Raw genomic sequence first — 23,019 nt, 5'->3', positions numbered from 1 at the left:
AGTTAAGAATCACACAGTAACACTTCAGATGCCATATACATATACGGTATGCCATGAGTCAACCACCTCTCCCTTGCTCGCTCATAACAGAATGCATAAGAACATTCACACCTCTAACGCATGTGTGCACACATAAAGCAGGTGGCTTGAACTACTATATGTGACAGATTTTGATTTTTTTTTAATGTTTATGTGCGCATATACATTTGTGTTTGACAGAGCGGTGATGGAGCAGTGAATCAGTGAGCTGTCTCTCCTTCTGCCCCTGTTCGCTGACACACACACGCACACACACACACACACACACACACACACACACACACACACACACACACACACACACACACACACACACACACACACACACACACACACACACACACACACAGTAGACTGTCAGTGTATTTTATTACCTCCAGAGCCTGGAGCCTACAGGCTGCACAAAGCTGCAATCAACAGCCATTACTATGTAATTCACACTGAGGGCAAAGACAGAGCGAGAGGGGATGCAGAAAAGAAAGAAGAGAGAGAAAACAACAGACAAAGGGAAGGAAAAGAGTAACAGAGCGAGCTGAGGAGGAACGAGAATGATGCACATGAAAAAGAAGGGAGAGGGCAGATACAGAGGGATAGAGACAGACAGAGGTCAGGGAACAAGGTTGGAAAACAAAACTACAACAAAACAGACAACATAGTGAAATGAGGGAGGGATGGGGATGCATCGATACCTAAACTGGTATCAGATACCGGGTCAATACCAGGCTAAAATGGAGTATCGTTATCTGAGCTTTAACCTCAAAGGCTAAAATCCGATACCAAAAGCCATGAGCAACATGTAATGAAAAAAAATAGCAAAATGGCTTGATTTACTGCATTTTTTGCATCAGTGCCTCCCCAGGGAAGGAGGGCAGAAAGTGGGCAAAGACATAAAAAGAAAAGCAAGAGGCAGAATGAAAAAGGGCTGAGTTTCCATGTCTGAGGCATACTTGGCATGGACCCTTTCCCAAAGAGGCCTGAAAAGGTTGGTGGTGTGTGACAGCTAATAGATCACTGTTAGCTGCTGAGCGGATACCCCCCCCCGCCCCACGGGCCCCCAGCTATGCTGTCCCGGCACTGCTAGTAACTGGCAGACTACTATGCCATCAAAACTTCAAAAAAATTCAAGAAAAGCCTTTTACTGCCATTGTGTTTTGGCAACGTAGAGAAAGACGAGGACACAGGGCGTCCGGGTGGCGTGGCGGTCTACTCCGTTGCCTACCAACACGGGGATTGCCGGTTCAAAACCCGTGTTACCGCCGGCTTGGTCGGGCGTCTCTACAGACACAATGGGCCGTGTCTGCGGGTGGGAAGCCGGATGTGAGTGTGTGTCCTGGTCGCTGCACTAGCGCCTCCTCTGGTTGGTTGGGGCGCCTGTTCAGGGGGGAGGGGGACCTGGAGGAGATAAGTGTGATGCGCTACGTCCCCCCAGCAAAACTCCTCACTGTCAGGTGAAAAGAAGCGGCTGGCGACTCCACATGTATCGGAGGAGGCATGTGATAGTCTGCAGCCCTCCCCCGATCATCGGCAGAGGGGGTGGAGCAGCGACCGGGACGGCTCGGAAGAGTGGGGTAATTGGCCAAGTACAATTGGGGAGAAAAGGGGGGGGGGAATCCCAAAAAAGAAAGAAAGAAAGATGAGCACACAATGTCATAGATGTGAATCACAACTCTACAACAATGCATGTTCTGTTATTAAAGAGTTGCACATTATGAGAGCTTTTCAGTGCGTTCGCCGCCTGTTGTGTCATACGAGAACACACACAAACAATTAGATGTAGGTCGATTGCACACTTTCAAATGAGGAACTAACGTTACACATCATTTACGCCACGTCCTCATTGGACGCTTAACATCGACGTTGTAAAACAGATGCTTTGTGCACCAGTTCAACAGAGCTAAAGTTAGCTCATCTGAGTCATGTCTTTGGCTCACCGACAACCCAGAAAAGCAAGATGACTCATCAGAAAGACTTCAAAACTTATATCAAAAGACTGACTCGTTTGAGCACGTCTCTAGTGTAGGAAATAAAGAAGAGGCAACGAAAGATAAAAAATTAATACCAGTTGCCAGTTCTTTGGAGGGATGCCCAAATAGGGGTGAAAGTTAGATAGAAAATAAAGAGAGATTTCGAGTGTGTGTGGGCCGGATACCATATTCATCTTCAGTGTTCAGTTTATGGGAATAAATATTGTGGATCATGATATTAGTCATTCAAACACTCACTCACACAGGAAAATCCATAGACGACTAAATAAATACTAAGGCCAAATTCTTAAATGTGAATAGCAAATGCCCTCTTTCAGTCTGTCAGAAATGACTCAATGATGGGCATCCGGGTACCGTAGTGGTCTATTCCGTTGCCTACCAACTGCCGGTTCGAATCCCCGTGTTACCTCCTGCTTGGTTGGGAGCCGGATGTGGATGTGTCCTGGTCGCTGCACTAGCGCCTCCTCTGCTCGGTTGGGGCGCCTGCTCGGTGGGGGGGGGTAACTGGGGGGAATTGCGTGACATCTTCCTGGTGAAACTCCTCACTGTCAGGTGAAAAGAAGCGGCTGGCGACTCCACATGTATCGGAGGAGGCATGTGGTAGCCTTAAGCCCTCCCCAGATCAGCAGAGGGGGTGGAGCAACAACTGGGATGGCACGGAAGAGTGGGGGTAATTGGCCGGATACAATTAGGGAGAAAAAAAAAGGGGGGTGGTTAAAAAAGAAAAAAGAAATGACTCAATGATACGAGATAAATTGAAAAAAAAAAACATTTCACTGTTTATCATGCTTCCATCTGATGGAAATTATATTTAGACACACATCTAAAGATATGTTGGCACAGACCAATACAATCGCTCAACTCATCTTTCTTAATACATTACATTTTCATTACCAGTGTGATAAAGCATCATAAACCCAATAAATTGGTGTTCAGCGTCACTAACATATTCTCCGTTCACAGAATCTCACTCATATTGTACTTAAAGTACCGTTATGCCATCATTATTTTTTTTCTCACATCCAATCACTTTCTGATGATTCACTGTGGACAGTGCGGGAAAAGAGACTGGTATCATTTCAATAAGCGTTAATCTTACATTGCGTTTTCAATCCAATTTAGGAGCGTTTTTCATGCTGAAACCGCGTCGATGCTTTCCGCAACACAAGTATTTACATTCAGAATTAAAATCTCAAACCCAGTATCTGCAAAGACTCTTCCTCCTTCCAGACAAGGTTATGGTCTTATTTTTATACTAAAATCCTCAACAACAAAAAAACCCCATCACTTTGTAATTACAGCTAAAGTCAACATTTCTTTTTTCCACTTCTTTTTTTTTTCTTCCCCCTTTTTTTCCCCAATTGCACTCGGCCAATTACCCCACTCTTCCGAGTCGTCCTGGTTGCTGCTCCACCCCCTCTGCCCATCCAGGGAGGGCTGCAGACTACCACATGCCTCCTCTGATACATGTGGAGTCACCAGCCGCTTCTTTTCACCTGACAGTGAGGAGTTTCACCAGGGGGACGTAGCGCGTGGGAGGATCATGCTATTCCCCTCCAGTCCCCCCTCCCCCCTGAACAGGCCCCTAACTGACCAGAGGAGGCGCTAGTGCTGCGACCAGGACACATGCCCACATCCAGCTTCCCACCTGCAGACACGGCCAATTGTGTCTGTAGGGACGCACGACCAAGCCGGAGGTAACACAGGGATTCGAACCAGCGATCCCCGTGTTGGTAGGCAACGGTACACTACCCGGACGCCCTTAAATTCAGCATTTCTCAAGTTAGACTACGTCTATGATACTGTGTTGGATCGAGTCTTGCTTCTGCATGCCGAACAGTGTTTGATTGTGTGCCAAACTGGCCTGAATGTAAAAAAGCTACGGCACATAGTGTGTCTTACTGTGGCAAGTTATGTTTAAGGAGTGAAACACGAGCTGGGATTTGGACAGAGTGTGTGTTGTTGGAGAGTGCATGCAGCCCGCAGTATATCTTCATGTGCCTCATTTTTCTCGAGTATAACAACTCACTAAGCAGGGTATCACCAAGCCTTGATAAGAATAAGAAGAAACGAGTGTGCCACGCTTGCAAGTGTGACACTGAGAGTGAGCGAACTAAAGGGGCTGTTCAATTATTTATAAGCAGAGATTGTCTGTTTTATCAAACTGACGCCTGGAGCGTCGACCATGATTAGACTCAAACAATGGTGGTCTTCTCTGAGCACTGCTGATGCAGCTTCCAAGACACAGTCTACATATGAATAAAAAACAGACATCAGTAAAATGTGCCCGGAAAGACATTTTATGCACACACAATGGCACAAGTATCAGGGTTTTGGAAGAAAATAGTGTGCAATATTTTTTTTCTTTATTTTTTTCTAATGAGGCTTTGGCTGTCTGGTGCAGTGGTTCTCATTAAACCATGATATGTTTAACTCACACTGCTAAGAAACCTAATATATGACTGACCCCTTTTAACCAGTGTGCAATGTTTCTTAAAGTTAGCTTTTAATTGGTAAGTTGGTGTTAGTCCCATGGAACGACAAGTGCACAGAGTGAGAATTTTTTTTTCTGTGTAATTAAGTGCACTTCACCAGTGAAATATAAATCTGCGATATTACCCAATCTTACATATACTATCTCATTACGCAACCGGGTGTGACGGGGTCGGGATGAGGATCACCACCTCCAAGTCTGAGGCCAGGGTTATCTCCCAGAAAGCATCTAGGGGTTTCAATCACAAGTGAGGAAAAACTGGCTTGAGAGATTGACTACAACTACACTAATGCCGCTGTTGTGGCGGACCATGGTGATAAAGGAAAAAGCAGGGCTCTTAATTTATCGATCAACCTTCGTTCCTACCCTCACCTGTGATAATGTGCTTCGGGTAGCTGACCGAGAGAACGAGATCACGGATACATGCAGGCCGACATGAGGTTTCTCGGTGGGGCTGCATGGCTCGCTCTCCGCATTGGGGTGAGGAGGACAGTGATCCCAGAGAACCTCAAAGGAGAGCCTCTGCTCCTCCACACTGACAGGAGTCAGCTGAGGTGGTTTAGACATCTTGTGAGGACACTCCCCCCATCCCCCGGGCACCTCTGGTTGGCAGTAGATTGCGTACATTCAAGGGAATTCAAGCTATCACTGACTACAAACAAACACCCTAGATTTTTAGCAGCGAAGCCTCCCTGGCCTGATGTGCTGAATGGCCTCTATACCCGCTTTGAGGCACATAACAAACCTGCGAGGAATACCACCCCTCCGTCAAACGACCAACACCTCTGTCTATCCACAGCTGTTGTCAGGACGACTCTATGCAGAGTCAACCCAAGCAAAGCTGCTGGACCAGAACACATATCTGGTCAGGTGCTCAGAGAATGTGGCAGACAATCTAGCAGACATCTTGAACAGATCCCTGAGCACAACGGTTCTTCCCGCTTGCCTCAAAGCAACCAAGGTCATCCCAGTGCCAAAGAAATCAACTGTGTCCTGTCTCAATGACTACCAGCCGGCAGCACTCATGCCGATCGATCATTGCGAACTGTTTCAAGAGGCTGGTACTGAGACACATGAAGTCCCAACTTCCAGAACAACTTGACCCACAGCAATTCACCTACCACCCCAACCGGACAACTGGCAATGCAATCTCAACTGCCCTCCACCTGACTCTGCCATCTGGACAAAAAAAGACAATTATGCCAGAATGCTGTCCATACACTTTAGCTGAGCATTCAACACAATCATTTCACAGAAACTGGTCGGGAAGCTGAACCTGCTGGGCATGAACACCTCACTCAACTGAGCACGGATGCCACCCAAGGCTGCATACTCAGGCCACTGCTGTTAACTTTGATGACCCATGACTGTGCTGCACAGCACGGCTCAAACTATCAAGTTTGCGGACAACACGACAATGGTGGGGCTCATCAGCAACAATGAATCTGCATACCGAGCTGAGATCGAACAGCGGGTACACTGGTGCCACAACAACAGTCTGTCTCTAAATATTGACAAAACAAAAGAGATGATTGTTAAATTCAGGAGGGATTCCACTACTCACACTCTACTGAACATCGATGGCTCAGCGGTAGAGGCAGTCGAAAGCATCACGTTCCTTGGAGTACAGATCACGGAAGACCTCAACCGGACACAAAACACCACCACCATGACCAAGAAATTCCAGCAGTGCCTCTACTTACTTCGGAGACTAAAAAAAGGACAGCCTCTCCTCTCCCATCCTCACCACCTTCTACATGGGGACCATAGAGATCATCCTCTCCGACTGCATCACCAGCTGCATCACTGTCTGGTTTGGGAACTACCGTATCACTGACCAGAAATCCCTACAGCGGATAGTGAGAACAACTGATAGGAACATCAAAACCTCCCTCACCCAATTTCCAATTTCCCAGTTTCACCTTGGGGATGAATAAAGTATTCTGATTCTGATTCTCTCACACCAGTCACTGAACTCCCCTATAGACATTGTACCCACTGTGCTACTACCATCGTTGCAGATCCTTCCCACCCCTCCTATAGTCTATTCACCCACCTGACGTCTGGCAGAAGGTACCGGAGCATCCGGGCCATGACTACCAGACTGCAACTGCTTCTTCCCTCAGGCTGCCTCCTCTCCGCCCAAAGCGCTGACCCCCCCACCCCCGCACCCTCTGGACAACCCACACACAGACACGAACACTGCACTTTTTTTCTCCCCAATTGCATCCGGCCAATTACCCCACTCTTCCGAACTCTCCCGTTCGCTGCTCCACCCTCTCTGCCAATCCGGGGAGGGCTGCAGACTACCACATGCTTCCTCCAATACATGTGGAGTCACCAGCCGCTTCTTTTCACCCGACAGTGAGGAGTTTCACCAAGGGGACGTAGAGTGTCGGAGGATTACGCTATTCCCCCCAGTTCCCCCTCCCCCTGAACAGGCGCCCCCACCGACCAGAGGAGGCGCTAGTGCAGCGACCAGGACACATACCCACATCCGGCTTCCCACCCGCAGACACGGCCAATTGTGTCTGTAGACGCGTGACCAAGCCTGAGGTAACACGGGGATTCAATCCGGCGATCCCTGTGTTGACAGGCAACGGAGTAGACAGCTATGCTACCCAGACACCCCAAACACTGCACTTTAAACCTGTTTGCAAAAATTACTGCGGCTGGAATTTTATGTTTATTTTATGTTTTATGCTCATTAAAATGTTATGTACTTACGTATTGCACTGTCTACCTGACAAATAAAGTGTCTGAGTACATCGAACTAGGAGGAGATCCCAGGGCACACTTTAGGGACTATATCTCCCAGTTGACCAGGGAGTGCCTGAGGATCACCCCAGGAGGATTTGGAGGAAGCTAGAAAAGAAGCGTCTGGGCTGTCCTGCTGCCACCACGACCCTAACCGGGCAAGTGGGAAGTAGATGGATGTCTGGGTCGCATCTAATCACAGTCATCTGTTATCACTGCAAGACACATTCCCAGCAACAGTCTCTGGTCATTACTGCAGTGCATATAGAGCACTTTATCCATGTCTAAGTTAGGGATTGGTGTTTGTAAAGGGATTTTTCCATATATGCTTTTCATGTTACTGGTATAACTAGCAATTTCCTTTTAATCATCCAGTGTGCATTCGTTTTGGCTGAGCGTCAATCATTTCCCATTAAAACCCTGGAGATACCTTTAAAACCCCCACAAAGGTGATATAGGAAATCAAGTGATCCAACAGTTGGAGTTATGAGCTCAAGTACAACCATATGGGAAGGAGAAGTGGGACAGCCTGTTAAAAAGAGAGAGAAAGAGAAAGTGAAAGCGAAAGTGAGATACAGAGAGATGACAGTTGTGTGGATCAGAAAAGCAAGGGATGACAAAGAGTGAGGAGAAATCTAAAAAAGAAAAAGCGGGGGCTCAGCAGGGAAGCATAAGAAGAAGGGTGGTATGGCAGGATGAAGTGAGGAGGGACGGAGTGCCACTGGGCGGGGGGGTAGCTCAGTTGTAATGGGGCAGGAGCCAGATGCTCCAGTTTCCTTGACAGAAATGGAGGTCAAATGCAGCTTTATGTGAAGGGAACACAGGGAGAGGGAGAGAGCAAGAACGACGAGGGTGGACGAGGAGGGAGGAGGTGCCATGATGACTTTAACTAGCGGTGAGGGACGGAGCACATGACGGCTTTTCAGACCCGCCGTGCAGAGAGCGCTCCAAACTAGCAAACAGGGAGAGGATGAGACGGGATAGAAGAACATACTGTATGGTGTCTCCTTGAAGGAAGGATAGAGGGGGATAAAAAGGCTTTATGCAGAGCCTAAGCACATTAACAGATATAACAGACAGAGGAGCGGGACAGGATAAAAGAACATATGGAAATTTTCAAGGGAGGAGAGATGCGAATGAGGCCGCGACAGCATACGAACATCGCTAATAGATGGAGAGGGTGTGAAGGGGTGAACACACGATGATCTTAAATAGTACATCTGGGAGCAGTACTCGCACAGTTTCTGCAACAAAAAAAAGAGGATGGGGGGAAAAGGGGGAACATATTAGGTCTTCAACTATTGTTAAGCTGAAGACTTCAGTTGAGAAACAGCATTTGTGTGCAAGCGACTCAACAGCAGTGAGTATTTTGTGGGTCCAAATAATGATTTTCTCTTTGGATTGTAGGCAACAGACCACTGTGAAAAAAATATAAATGACACGATGTGCCACGAAGGCCTGTGCATGGGACTTAGACGGAGGGTAGGAGCGGGGATGGTTTCAGACCTCTGATAAAGAGGAAAATGGGAAGAATGCTGCCAGTAATTTTGCCAGCAACTAGGCATTCACTGCACTCCAAACCGCACTGAATGAATGACAAACCTCAAAGAGGAAGAAACTCACACAACATCATAAGCAATTTCACTGGCATACAAGTGCCAGATGACTTTCCAGCAACTCCTGAGCACATACAGTCAGTCACAAGTTCTTCCTCTTGCTAGCAGGTCACTGGACCCCCAGCAGTGTCTGCTGTAGTCATTTGCATCCTGATTTATATAATTGAGGTATTCCTGAAGAAACCAAGGGGACAATTGTTTATAAAATGTATATTAGCGTTAAGGAATATTGTAAAACGAACCGTCATTACGGATTTAAATGCACTCCACGCCGGGCCAAGATATGATGCAATGCCTGTGAGCAGCCCAGTGTAGAAAAATCTAAAATAAGAAGGAGACAGGTCTCTCTATTCCAGAGGGGATAGCGTATAGTAGATGGCCCTCATAATGACTTTTCCTATAGGAGAGGAGGACCAGGGGAGGAGGGAGTTCACAGTCCACTGGCTGCACCAGCTCTCGCTGATCTAAGTGCCTAAAGAAACAGGACAGCGAAGAGTGTAACAGAGAGCTACTCTGCCACTCCCTCGAGGTATGCGTACGCGCACGCATGTGTGTGTGTGCGTGCGTGCGTGCGTGTGTGTTTGTCTTTGAGAGTGAGAGAGACTGTGTGATGTGTGACTATGTATAAGGAGGTGTGTAACAAAGCTACTTTCTATTCCCCTGAGGTGCAGTTTGCTTGTTTGTGAGTCTGCATGCGTGGGTGTTTGTGCATGTGTGTTTGCATGTGCGCGTGTGTGAGTGTGTGTGTCTACCATCTGCATACAAATCTGCCTGCCTGCCTGCCTGCTTGCTTGCTTGTATGTCTGCTCGCCTGCCTGTTGACCGGAGTTGAGAGATGGCAACTCGGTAAGATCAAGGCCTCAAGGCTTACCACGCCGCGTTGTGTTGCTCAGAAGCTACGCCTGAGGCAGCTGACTCACGCGTCAGAGTACCCTTCTTTTTTTTTTACATTCTCATTCACTTACATCTAACTAGGGAGAATATGAGCCCTTGGCAAAAAACAAAAACAAAAAAACAAAAAAACAAGCAAAAAAAATAGTGGGTGTGAAAAATGGCCATGGAAACAGCGAGCAGAGTGCACCGTATCCATTTATTTATTTTTACACTGTCTAGGTATGTGTCCGTTTTGTATAATCTGTTGATATTTCTTCCCCCACCCCTCCCCTTTTTCTCCCCAATCGAATTTTTTGGCCAATTACCCCACTCTTCCGAGCCGTCCCGGTCGCTGCTCCACCCTCTCTGCCCATCCGGGGAGGGTTGCAGACTACCACGTGTCTCCTCGGATATATGTGGAGTCACCAGCCACTTCTTTTCACCTGACAGTGAGGAGTTTCACCAGGGGGACGTAGCACGTGGGAGGATCACACTATTCCCCCCAATTCCCCCTCCCCCCTGAACAGGTGCCCCAACTGACCAGAGGAAGCGCTAGTGCAGTGACCAGGACACATACCCACATCCGGCTTCCCCGCCCGCAGACACGGCCAATTGTGTCTTTAGGGATGCCCGACCAAGGCGGAGGTAACACGGGGATTCGAACCGGCGATCCCCGTGTTGATACCAACGGAATAGACCGCCACACTACCCGGATGCCCATCTGTTGATATTTCTACACAGACATACAACCAATATTTTATGCAGTGCGAGGGATTCTGTTTCTCTAAAGCTAACAAATAAACCAGACACAAACCACACAAATGAAAAAAAAAATCCTCCTTTCCAAGTTTCCTCTTCAGTCAGCGACACAACTGCATCCAAATCCTGCATGGTGAACTGAGGCAGCAAATGAATCGACTTCCCCTTTTTGCAAACGCTCTCCCCTTGCAACCTCCCACCTGACTGTAGAACCGAGGCACGTATGGTAGCTGTCTCCTTTACCCCCGGCTGGGAAGTGTTCCTGAGAAAGCCGGCTCTTCCTGTGTTTTGATTGCCTCCTCTAGCTCGTAATTTGGGGTTTCCTTCGAGCGCTGGCTTTAAAGGATGGCTTGCCCCCGTTATCAGCGCTAATGGGAAAATGAGCGCCGCTACGTTGATACTTTCTACCGCACCGGCGGAAGTTTAATGTGCCATCTGTGAGAACTTTGCATACCGACTCGCTCGTACATGTTTATTTTTGATAAACATGCGCACGGGTTGTCAGCATCCATCCTCGATGGAAGGAAGCCTCCGCATTTTCTTAAGTCAGTTTCTGATATGTGAGGCGCAGCTATGTGCGCGTCGACACCAAAAGTTTCATGTTATGTCCCATCATGATTTTGTACACCTGTAAAGTGATTGATCGGAGCCAGGGGGTGGGGGTGGAGGGATGGGGGGGGTGTCTCCTGAGTCATTGACTATCAGTGAGTACACAGGGGTATCTCTCTTTTTCTAGTCAATCTTTCAATCCTTCAATGCTTCCAGTGGACATGGAACAAGATGTTCCCATCTTTCCACGTTTTAAATCCTTAGCACACAATCATGCGGATTGCCACCAATTCAACCCAGTCTCTCTCTCTCTCTCTCTCTCTCTCTCTCTCTCTCTCTCTCTCTCTCTCTCTCTCTCTCTCTCTCTCTCTCTCTCTCTCTCTTTCTCTCTCTCTCTCTCTCTCTCTCTCTCTCTCTCTCTCTCTCTCTCTCTCTCTCTCTCTCTCTCTCTCTCTCTCTCTCTCTCTCTTCCTTGACAGGGCGGCTGGTCACATTGTTCAGTCTCGATGTCTCGCTTCGCTGCGCATACAAACCTTTTTGGCAACTACAAGCAGCCAGTCAGCCAAGAGAGGCTCTTGTCGACTTCTCCACAGCCTGTATTAATATTTACCAAGCTGGGAAACACAGGCAGATGTCAACCACGAGCAGATCCCATCATGTTGCTGTGCGGTTAGCCCAGTGTTGTTCAGGATTAGGGCATAATCCAAACATCAGGTTTGCGGTGTTAGCGCGTTGTGAACTGGTGTTAAGTGGGGAAACCCTGGGCACCTTTGCTGGTGCAGAGCAGATAAACCCCTCAGTGGCCCAAGAGGAAGTGTTTGACTACGTTTGAAATGTTGACGTGTAAATGTGTATGATGACTGACAGTTTACCAGTCTCAACTAGACCTAACAGGATCCATGAAACTATCTTCCTTGCTTTCTGGTTTTGGACGTCTTAATTAATTAAGTTTCCTTATTAATCCCCTTGGGTAAATTTAGTTACTGCAAATTAACCCATCCTAGCTGTGATCTGTGTAGCTAGGAGCAGTGGGCTGCCGCCTTGATGCAGCACCCGGGGACCAACTCCACTCCTTTACCCATTGCCTTGCTCAGTGGCACAGACAGGAGTACTAACCCTAACATGCATGTTTCTTTTGATGGTGGGGGAAACCGGAGCACCTGGAGAAAACCCACGGCAGACACGGGGAGAACACGCAAACTCCACACAGAAGACATCCTGGGATGACCCCCCAAGGTTGGACAACCCTGGGTTTGAACCCAGGACCTTCTTGCCTGTGAGGTAACAGCACTAACCTCTGGGCCACCATGCCATTCATCTTCAGATTGTAGACGCTGTAAATTCATCTTCAAACTACCACCATGAAGGTTGTGGTAAGGATGTTGGCCCAATACATTCCCACATCATCCGATGCCCATCATTAAATGACAATTTTTCATCCTTCCAATGATTAGGTTTCTGGTAAACATGTTCAATTCAATTCTATAAACTTGAACTGGTTTCTGCAGGAGAACCTAATGGAGAATTTCAGGACTCCAGTGAACTTTAGCCCTGCTTTGGTCCAAGTTTGTAAAATACATTTGCTATCTGTCAAATGTAATCTCAATCCACATCTCCTGTTTAATCATAACACACAGCCAGCATGCTCCTTCTTGCAGGTTGCAAGAATGGAGTTTTAAGTCAAGTATATGTCCTGCCACCAGTAACACTCTTTTGCGCAGAAGGATGGCATAATAATTTGGGTGACTTCCTGCAAGTGAAACGCCTGGGCCGGAGCGCCATGTCAATATAAGCTAAGATTTTTTTTTTTGTATCTCGGCGGAAATGTCCTTGAGTAAGACAGTGAGTCAACAACTGCTCTGAAACTGACCTTCTGTTCTGGCCTCTCTAGAAAGGGATCAATTGAGTCGTTTATGTGTTTCAGGGCTGCGTGGAGACAAGATAAGAGCTTTGAGAAATGTTCGTTAAAGCCGAACACCGTATGGCCACAAAGCTGCGGTTCAGCACCGGACAGCTCTATCTCATAGGAAGACCGGAACAGTGGAGGCAATTTCAGTCCCAGACAGTTCCCACGCCTGCCTCAAACACAGTCCATCCATCTCTCCGTTGTCCACACCAGCGGTTCCCTGACGTTTTCAAACCGTGACCCATCTGTGGAGATATTTCTTGGCCATGACCCTCTCAACATTTTGTGCGTGAAATGAAAATGAGTAAAAAAATAAATAAATGAATAAATGAATAAATCTCATTACCGGTCAAAAAGCAGGATAATGAACAATCCTATCTGCACTGTTCATCAATGCAGTGTTCCACTTCTATTGTCTGTAGTCTTGACATACTCATGATTAAATGACACAGACAAGGTGTGTCAACGTTAAACAAACTCTGCCATCAGTATGTGTAGAAGTGTTGTGTGAACAGGTGAATGTGGGGCATTAATTTGAGTATTCTGCAGAGTGGAGACGTGCTATATCAATCCAGTCCATTTACCATTTCCCAACAACTAATAATATTAACAATATGTACGGTTAATAGTTGTTACTCGAATTAGTCATTTTGACCTGGACAGAGTACAGGGATTAATCAAATGTAGGGGTTGCAAGGGTCAGAGGCCCAATCCCAGCATGCACTGGGCAGAAGGCAAGAAACACCCTGGACATTTTGTCCAATACAGCTCAAATCTCTCTCTCTCTCTCTCACACACACACACACACACACACACACACACACACACACACACACACACACACACACACACACACACACACACACACACACACACACACACACACACACACACACACACACACACACACACACACACACACACACCTATGGGCAATTTAGAGTCTCCAGTTCAGGAAACCGGAGGACCCGGGGAAAACATGCAACATGGCTCCACACAGATGGGCTGGGATTAAAACTCAGCACTATCTTGCTGTGAGACAACAGCGCTAACAGTTCAGCCCATGCACCACCCTGGAATGCAGCATATCAAAGAGAATAATTGCCACAATGTGATGAATGTTTGAATCTCTCAGCCATCTACAGTCTCCACATTCCTCCAATAATTTGCAGGGGACGCAAAGACATCCCATGAAACGGGGCTGTAAGTCCTCATACAGTGGCCATTTCCTAATTGGAACCGGGCCTGTAAAGACTGGGTCTAATAAGACTCTGCGACTGCCACACGTGTCATGTTTTTTTTTTTTTACTTGACTGTAAGAAACTAGTCAGAACGAAGAGATAAAAAGCTAAAAAACGAGGGAGGAGGCGAGTGCCCCCCCCCCCGGCATGAAAAGCATAGAAAGGTAAGTAAGAATAAGAGGGCTTCTAAAACTTTACAGACACCTCTCCCCGGTGGGGTTGGAGAAGGATGTGGTTTTGTTTGCTCAAGACACTGATTTGGGATTACACTGATTAAGCTGTCCGTCTTAACTCCAGGATACCTCTGAGCGTGCGCCTGTATACCTCTGTGGGTGCGTGCGTGCATGCACGCCCGGGCTCGTACGTGCGCACTCTTCATGAATGGACGGACTCTCCAAGCCGCGCGGCGCCGGGGATTCGCGGAGAGAGAGTGCAGCAGACATGAAAGAGTTGCGGGGAGCCGATGACGAGGAGGGATTTCAGGCTGGGAGACGAATCCTCCCCGTTCTGTTGACACTCAACATGGAGTTAAATGCAAAACAAGCCTGGTGGTTGTGTCCTCCGCCTGGTCCTCAGCTGCACAGATAGAAAGGAGCTAATTGAATCGAGAATTGAAAACAGAATCCGGTAATGAGACATAATCGGGAAGCATTTTTGACTCCTGTCACCACTTCACGTTGCATTCCTATCTGAATGGGCGCCAAATGGTGCACAAAGGGATAGCACCTCGTTGAGCGTGCCTGGGGCTACCCACAATAGCTGCTTTTAAAAACAGCAAATGTTAATAGATCTGATTCCCCCTCGATAACAAAAAGCTCGCAAACTGTGCAATCCATTAGAAAGGTCAAGTAAACCATTTTACACGGGTCTCTTTATTGCCTATATGGCCCCCACGATAACCGGTAATGTAATACAGACTACCTCTTGCCAAGATAGCCTCTTGCAGTGGCTAATCATCTCCATATTCACCGTTAAGCCCTCCAGGCCCCAGGTTACGAACTCTCACTAAGCTGACAAGAGCAGCTTTTGACCTGTGACCCCCAAACCAACCAACAGTCCAGCCGATCACATCCAAAGGGAAACGGTGCACTGACAATGATTACAGCCCCCCTCCCCCTCCCCTTCCCCCTTCCCCACAGGCTCCATGCAGTCATGATGCACAGGCCACCAGATGATGCCTCCATTTTTTCCCCCCTCATGTTGCAGGGGTGCTAATCACACACACCCTCAAAATCCTCGTCGTCAGTTTGCCATGTCATACGTCCAGCGCTTCTTAAATCATCTCGATCAGATGTGTCAAATCGTCCAGTTTGCTGACCTGTGCATGTATAGTATACGGACTGACTGTCTCTACAGTGGCCACGACACCAGACTAGTTGTCTCTGAGTCATCAATAAATCAACACATCTCCAAACCTACCTACATCATTTATAGATCCAAAACACAGCTAAGCTTTTACTATATATTCCTGCTCGCTGATGCAGCTTTTTCTTTTCTTTCTTTTTTTTTTACTGGAATAAGACATGTAAACGTCCTTGGCTCGGGTAAATCCTGGAATAGACATGTAAACATCCTTGGCTCGGGTAAATCCTGGAATAGACATGTAAACATCCTTGGCTCGGGTAAATCCTGGAATAGACATATAAACATCCTTGGCTCAGGTAAATCCTGACTGTCCAATCTTTGCATTATTGACTAATATGATTCTATGTCTGAATTTCAATGCCGGGATAGCAGCCGCCGCTGCTCTCTTAAACTCTTAAAAGACCGTATATCAGACTCTAGTGCACTGCAGAGGTTTCCCGTTATCACACTGGGTTTCAAACTCTTGTCCCAAACAGAGCACTTTGGCAAACTGAAAGTCTCCAATTTTGCCAAATCACTTCTTTAACTCCTAATATAGCAGTGTAGGTCTGACCTCGTGTTTCACCACACATGGTTGCCAGTTGTTTTCGCTGACTGTAAACTGAGATCTGTTGATGTGTAATGATACGCATCTCGAGATTTCTCGATGTAATCTCTTTCTGAACAATGGCATTTGAATCCACTTGGTTCAGTTTGTATGATGCAGTATGGTTCTAAGAGATACAATTTACAATTTCCTGTAGCAGACGCTTTTATCCAGAGCGACATACATCTGAGAACTGATCAGGAATCAGGAACACTTTGTCATTTCATTTCATGTGAGCAATACATGAAATGAAACGAAATAGCCTTTCCACCAGCCCACAGCAGTGCAACACAAAGACAAAAACACATATCCAAAATCTACTATAAGAACACATATATCCAAACTAACACATATATCCAACCTAAAAAAAAATAAAAAAAATCACTGTCCAAGGAATGAACGCCATCCAGGATGACTGTCGGAACTGCTGGTCAGCATGGGCTAGCAGTTAGCTTAGCCTGCCCCGCTTCCGTGTCCTGTCAGACCACCCTCGGTGTTTCCTCTTCGGGCGAAGCTCTGCGCAGGCGCCGTGGTCCTTGGGCCCACCGGACACAGCAGACCACGCTCCCCTCAGCTGATCCAACGCTAGCTCTCCCAGCCAGACACCCTCGACACCTACACACCTCCCCGCACTCCATATGAAGACACAAAAACACCACAGTCAACGCTAGGCGAGACCGCCGCCAGACCACCCTCAGCATTATCGGAACTGCCGGACTGCATGGGATAGCAGTTAGCTTAGCCTGCCCTGCTGCCACATCCTGTCAGACCGCCCTCGGTGTCACCTACTCAGATGCAGCTCCGGGCAGGGCCGTGGTCCCTGGTACGGGGTCAAACAGTCCCTGGGGCCCACAGGACGCAAGAGACCAAGCTCTCCCAGCTGATCCAGCACCAGCTCTCCCAGCCATCAACGAAGACAAAACTTAGACGTGGACAGACACTGCATGGGCAATTACTGGGTGAGGCCGCCACAAACGCGGATTCGCGCTGCCATCTTCTCGTACCAGTACTGAGTGAGGCCATTGCAAACGTGAATTTGCACCGCCATCTTCCCACACCGGAAGCCGGAAAAAAATACAACACAATACCACACAAGCAAGGCTCTAGGCAGCAGAGAACAACATGAGTACGTGTCATAAAGCTAAGTTGCAGTCCAATAGGACGTAGGTGCCAACAAGCAGTGCACAGAGGAAATGCAAAGAGTAGATTATTTTTCTGTCTTCAGACTGGGAGCCAGTGGAGGCATATGAACAGTGGGGTGACATGTGCTGTTTTCGGGCTGGTTGAAGACCAGACATGCCGCTGCGTTCTGGATCATCTGCAGAGGTTTGAACGTACATGCAGGGTTAGGGTTAGGCCTGCCAATAACGAGTTGCAGTAGTCAATGCGTGATATTACAAGAGCCTGTATCAGGGACGGTCTGCATCAACTCATCATCCCTGAAGACTCACTTTGATTAACCCTTTTTTCCCCTAATCAACAAGAATTTGAGGTATATCCTCATACTAAAAAAAGGAAGAGATGCAACAGTATGCTAATTAGTTGTCACCACCGGTATTACCACTATAGGTCCTGTCAAATGGATTATGGTTTATTATGGATTCCCTGAATCATAGGCTGGATTTGGGCATGGTTGACTACTTACAGTGTCTTTACCGCCATCACCAGTGTCTTTGCTTGTGCACCAGTGCATGAGCCCTCTACTTCTCCACAGGTGTTTGTGAGTGAATTATTGGTTAAACTAAGAGTAAATGAAGCTGGGCCTGTACAGCTGTAACCAGTCAATGTGACGGCCTTCCGGTACATCGTAAATGAGCTTATGCAGGGTAGATTGCTACACACTGGAAAATAACTTATTTTAATGAGGTGCGATGCACCAGCAAGCGCCAATACAAGCTTGCTTGTACTTTAGGTATATAAAGGCGATCTCTTTTTCATGGCGAGGGGAATTGTAAACTTCATCAAAACCAGAACTGAGTGGGAGGTGGGAGCTTGAACTGTGGTCAGATTACACACATGAGAAGGTACTGTATCCTGCGGAGAAATTTGATATGAAAAAGGGTGGACATGGATTTCAGCTTTCACCCCCTCGGGGGCCAGCATGTTAGTAATTTATCGAAATCAACCGTCTTAGAAAATCATTTTGACTGATGGGGGGGCAAAGAAAGCTGTCAAAACTGCCAGTTCTTGATCTCTCTCGCCGAGCAAAAGAGCGCGCGCACGTGCCCGTAACCGCGCCTCACACACACACACACACACACACACACACACACACACACACACACACGCTATATATATATATATATGCATATATATATATATATATATATATATATGTATAGCATTTAAAGAGAAATTACTTGACTCCATCGTAAGTCTCACAATGCTGTAAATTTGCAATTCTATCCGCCGGCAGTCCTTTCCGGCCAGCCGCCGTGCATTATATTTTACCATTCAATGGCAGCCACTGCGTCTGTCTGCACCAAAAGGGGGGGGGAAACAAACAAAAACAAAACAACAACTGGCTGCTGAGAAGCTCCTACTAAACAGCCCTACACAGTACATGGTCTAAGGCTGGTGGTGTGGCGACTGCTGCCTGCACATCAAGCACTGATCACTGAGTACAGAGAGAGGGGGGGGGGAGAAAGAGAGAGAGAGAGAGAGAGAGAGAGAGAGAGAGAGAGAGAGAGAGAGAGAGAGAGAGAGAGAGAGAGAGAGAGAGAGAGAGAGAGAGAGAGAGAGAGAGACCAGGGTCACATTTGACTACCGGTCGCCGCACGTCACGTCAGCAAAACACAAATTACGCACGCAGACACCGAGTGTGCGTATATTGGCCGCGTATGCAGATACCGCGGACATCCTGACGCGTCGGTTCCGTGTGACAAGAGAGCGTTTTAAGAGCAATGCTGCCGCGCACGTCGCAGAGGTTGGATGACATCATGTCTATTAGGAGGGGGTGGGGGGTGTCGTTTCTGAGCCATGAAAACAGATGCTCGTCTGGCCTGTAGTTGCAGAGTTGGAGTGTTTTCGTGTGTGCGTGCGTGCGTGCGTGCGTGCGTGCGTGAGGAGGAGGAGGAGGAGGAGGATGGGGGGGGGTCAACGCAGCCGAGTCCTCGCCTGCACTTAAGAACGGCGCGGCGTCCTCCTCAAATCGCTCACGCACGCACACACCACGCAAAGACGCACACACATTTACAGTCTTTTAAGGCTACAACCTGTCTGTCCTCCTTTGACGACATGTAAAATGCCCCCCCCCCCCCGCCGCCTTCCTCCCCCCCCCCACAACCGCACACCGTGCAGCGCAATGGCGCACTGTGATGAAATAACTAAAACGTCACATTTTTTTTAACGAGCAGCTGTGGCATTTCGGTCTCCGGACATATTTGGTTCGGAACAAAAGTAAAAAAAAAAAAGTCATTGCAAACCGAAAAATGTGTTGTGTTGTTTCGGTCATATAAATGCATCGCTTCTGTATAAATAAGGAAGGCAGTAAACCGAGTAAAATGGCATCACGCAGTCCTGCAGCCTGACACAGGTTATATCAGGTGACAGAAGTGAGGAGGAGTGCACAGCGGTAAATAAAAAGAAGTGCGAGTCAGTCAGCGACAGGCAACCAACTACCAATATGGGCATCACTTTCAGGGGGGGGGGCATTAATTCGTGTATCTTCGCACTGAAGTACACGTAACGTACATCAGGATCTGACGTATACTATGAATGCATGTAATGAAGATGAACGTCAGCCTATCTGGCCATTACGATACGAGACTAGGTATCGTCTGGGATTTTGGTCATCGTTAATATGGGGGGATGTAATTTAACTGGTGTCACTTCCTTGTCTTAAAGGCTGCATTACAGTAAAGACATGCAAATTTCTGAACTTGTTAAGCTGCTCTAGCTGAGAGAAACGAACAACTGGTGCCTCATTATATCCACATTACTAATGAGCATCTCTCCAAATGTTCTTGTGTGGAAATATATCGTGATCCCTGATGTTTTTTTGCTGTCCAGCCCCACGTCAGCGCTAAAAGACGTGGTTAATATGGTCTGAAAAGAAATAGGAGGGTTGACTGGGGTTAGGCGCGTCCACCCTCCACCATCCACCCCTGAAGGTGGATGAGTTATTAGACAAGATAGGGCTGCCTGGGGGGAGGAGGAGGGGGAGGAGGGGGGTTAACTGATCCTTATAAAATCCACACGCAAAGTTTGGCTTACCTCCACACTTGTCCCATCTGAAAAATGTGTATGACGGTCTGCCAGATCCAGACGGAGAGGAGGCAGCACCTGTCTCTCTGCAGGCTGGTCGTGGCTCTGCGGCTGCTCAGCCCCTCCACGGAGCCCAGGCCGCCGCCGGTGTAATCCTGCACAAACCACCTGAAGCTCAGGATCTGGACCAGAACAGAGGGCACCAGCACGAAGAACAGGGTCAGACCAGACCAGAGAAAGTCCTGCTTGTGGTAGTAGTCGATGGCCAACCACAGGTCGGTCCCCACGTCCCAGAAGAACACCAGGAGCGCCAGGACGATCCACAGGCAGTCCAGCCAGAGGCGCTCCTCCTGCGGCGCCCGTCCCGCGTCTGCCCCCTTCTCCTTCCCCCTCCCCCGGAGGTAATGCAGGCAGGCGCTCCGGCAGCCCCAGTAGCATGAAGAGGTGTTGCAGCAGTGGCAAATGTGGAAGGAGCTGCCCCCCCGCGGGTCGTCCTCGCCCGTCCCCACCACCTCGTCCAGGTTGTGCAGCTGGGCGAAACCGGTGACGACCCCGCGACCGTCGGATTTCGCTGCCATATTTCCCTCTGATGTTCCCACCTCCTCCGGCTTCCGGCCCTCGTGACGACACTTCCCTGACACCTGTTTTCCGAGTGCACCCCGAATGTTGGAGCCATCTAAAAGCGGGCTGTCGGTGCGGCGGTGGCGCCTACTCGGTCCCCGGATTGCGCTCCAGCGGCGTCACGGACGCAGCCCATCATCTTTCCCCTGCAGAGCTGCTCTCACCTGGCTGACGGATCCCCTAATCTACAGGTTCAAATGTAGAAATCACGCATCCAGCTGTAGTCGACCAGTTTTTTCCCCCTACTTGTGCGTAATCTACTGCCCTGCTGTTCGTTTCCCCCCCTCTGCAGCTCTCTCCTCCAGCTGCAGGTTGAGTGCCATGAGCAAACCGTCTCTCTCTCACTGTCCCATGACGACGTAATTCACTCCCCCCCCTTCTCTCTCTCTCTCTCTCTCTCTCCCTCTCTCTGTCCCTCTCTCCCTCCCTCAACGTGGTTGCCATCTAGTGTCTCGTTTGAAGACCCAAATATGGAAGAGAGGACTGCATGATGTAATGCTGTATGCTTTCACAATTTTTCACATCTTGCACAGTCTTGCTCTGTGATATGTGGGAGCATTTTAACCAATCGATGATGGTCACTTTTTTTGTGGGAGAAAAGGGAATATTAAATAACCCAGCCACCGAGGATGCACAAGCCAGTGCATCCTTAGCGCCGGTCCCAAGCCCGGACAAATGGGGAGGGTTGCGTCAGGAAGGGCATCCGGCGTAAAATCTTTGCCAAATCAAATATGCGGATCATAAATAAGACTTACATACCGGATCGGTCGAGGCCCGGGTTACCAACGACCGCCACCGGTACTGTTAACCAGCAGGGTGTCGGTGGAAACTATGCTACTGTTGGGCGAAGGAGAAGGAGAGGGGGAAAGCATGTCCAGAGGCAGCTAGAGAGGAGGAAGGGTAGGCATTTGGAGGTGAGAGTTGGAACTTTGAATGTTGGCACTATGACTGGTAAAGGGAGAGAGCTGGCTGACATGATGGAAAGAAGAAAGGTAGGCATACTATGTGTGCAAGAGACCAGGTGGAAGGGGAGTAAGGCCAGGAGTATCGGAGGTGGGTTTAAACTCTTTTACCATGCTGTGAGTGGGAGGAGAAATGGGGTAGGGGTAATTCTGAAGGAAGAGTATGTCAAGAGCGTGCTGGAGGTGAAGAGAGTGTCAGACAGAGTGATGAGTATGAAGCTGGAAATTGAAGGTTTATTGCTGAATGTTATCAGCGCATATGCCCCACAAGTTGGGTGTGAGATGGATGAAAAAGAAGAATTCTGGAGTGAGTTGGATGACATGGTGGAGAGGGTACCCAAGGAGGAGAGAGTGGTGATTGGAGCGGACTTCAATGGACATGTTGGTGAAGGGAACAGAGGTGATGAGGAGGTGATGGGAAGGTATGGAGTCAAGAAGAGAAATGTGGAAGGACAGATGGTGGTCGATTTTGCGAAAAGGATGGAAATGGCTGTGGTGAATACATATTTCAAGAAGAGGGAGGAACACAGGGTGACGTACAAGAGTGGAGGAAAGTGCACACAGGTGGACTATATCTTATGTAGAAGGCGTGATCTAAAAGGGATTGGAGACTGCAAGGTGGTGACAGGGGAGAACGTAGCTAGGCAGCATCGGATGGTGGTCTGTAGGATGACTTTGGAGACCAAGAAGAGGAAGCGAGTGAAGACACAGCCGAAGATCAAATGGTGGAAGTTGAAGAAGGAAGACTGTTGTGTGGAGTTCAGGCAGGAGTTAAGACAGGCACTGGGTGGTAGTGTAGAGTTGCCAGATGGCTGGACAACCACTGCAGAAATAGTGAGGGAGACAGCTAGGAAGGTACTTGGTGTGTCATCAGGACAGAGGAAGGAAGACAAGGAGACTTGGTGGTGGAATGAGGAAGTACAGCAAATTATACAGAGGAAAAGGTTGGCAAAGAAGAAGTGGGATAGTAAGAGAGATGAAGAAAGTAGACAGGCGTACAAGGAGATGCAGCGTAAAGCAAAGAGAGAGGTGGCAAAGGCAAAGGAAAAGGCGTATGGTG

General features: G+C 48.2%; 1 protein-coding gene across 1 annotated transcript in view; it reads right to left on the bottom strand.

The window, feature by feature from the left end:
- xkr6b (XK, Kell blood group complex subunit-related family, member 6b) overlaps positions 1-20,954 on the bottom strand; it is an 83,167-nt gene extending 62,213 nt beyond the window's left edge. Inside the window, exon 1 of the mRNA XM_056294923.1 lies at positions 20,386-20,954. Coding sequence (XP_056150898.1) covers positions 20,386-20,954 — 569 coding nt within the window. The remainder of the gene's footprint in view (positions 1-20,385) is intronic.
- Positions 20,955-23,019: the final 2,065 nt, after the last annotated feature.

The sequence above is a fragment of the Lampris incognitus genome, chromosome 15 (genome assembly GCF_029633865.1).
Source record: "Lampris incognitus isolate fLamInc1 chromosome 15, fLamInc1.hap2, whole genome shotgun sequence".
Lineage (NCBI taxonomy): Eukaryota > Metazoa > Chordata > Actinopteri > Lampriformes > Lampridae > Lampris > Lampris incognitus.
Note: the sequence above shows the minus strand (reverse complement) of the source record. Positions and strands in the feature narration are given on the sequence as shown.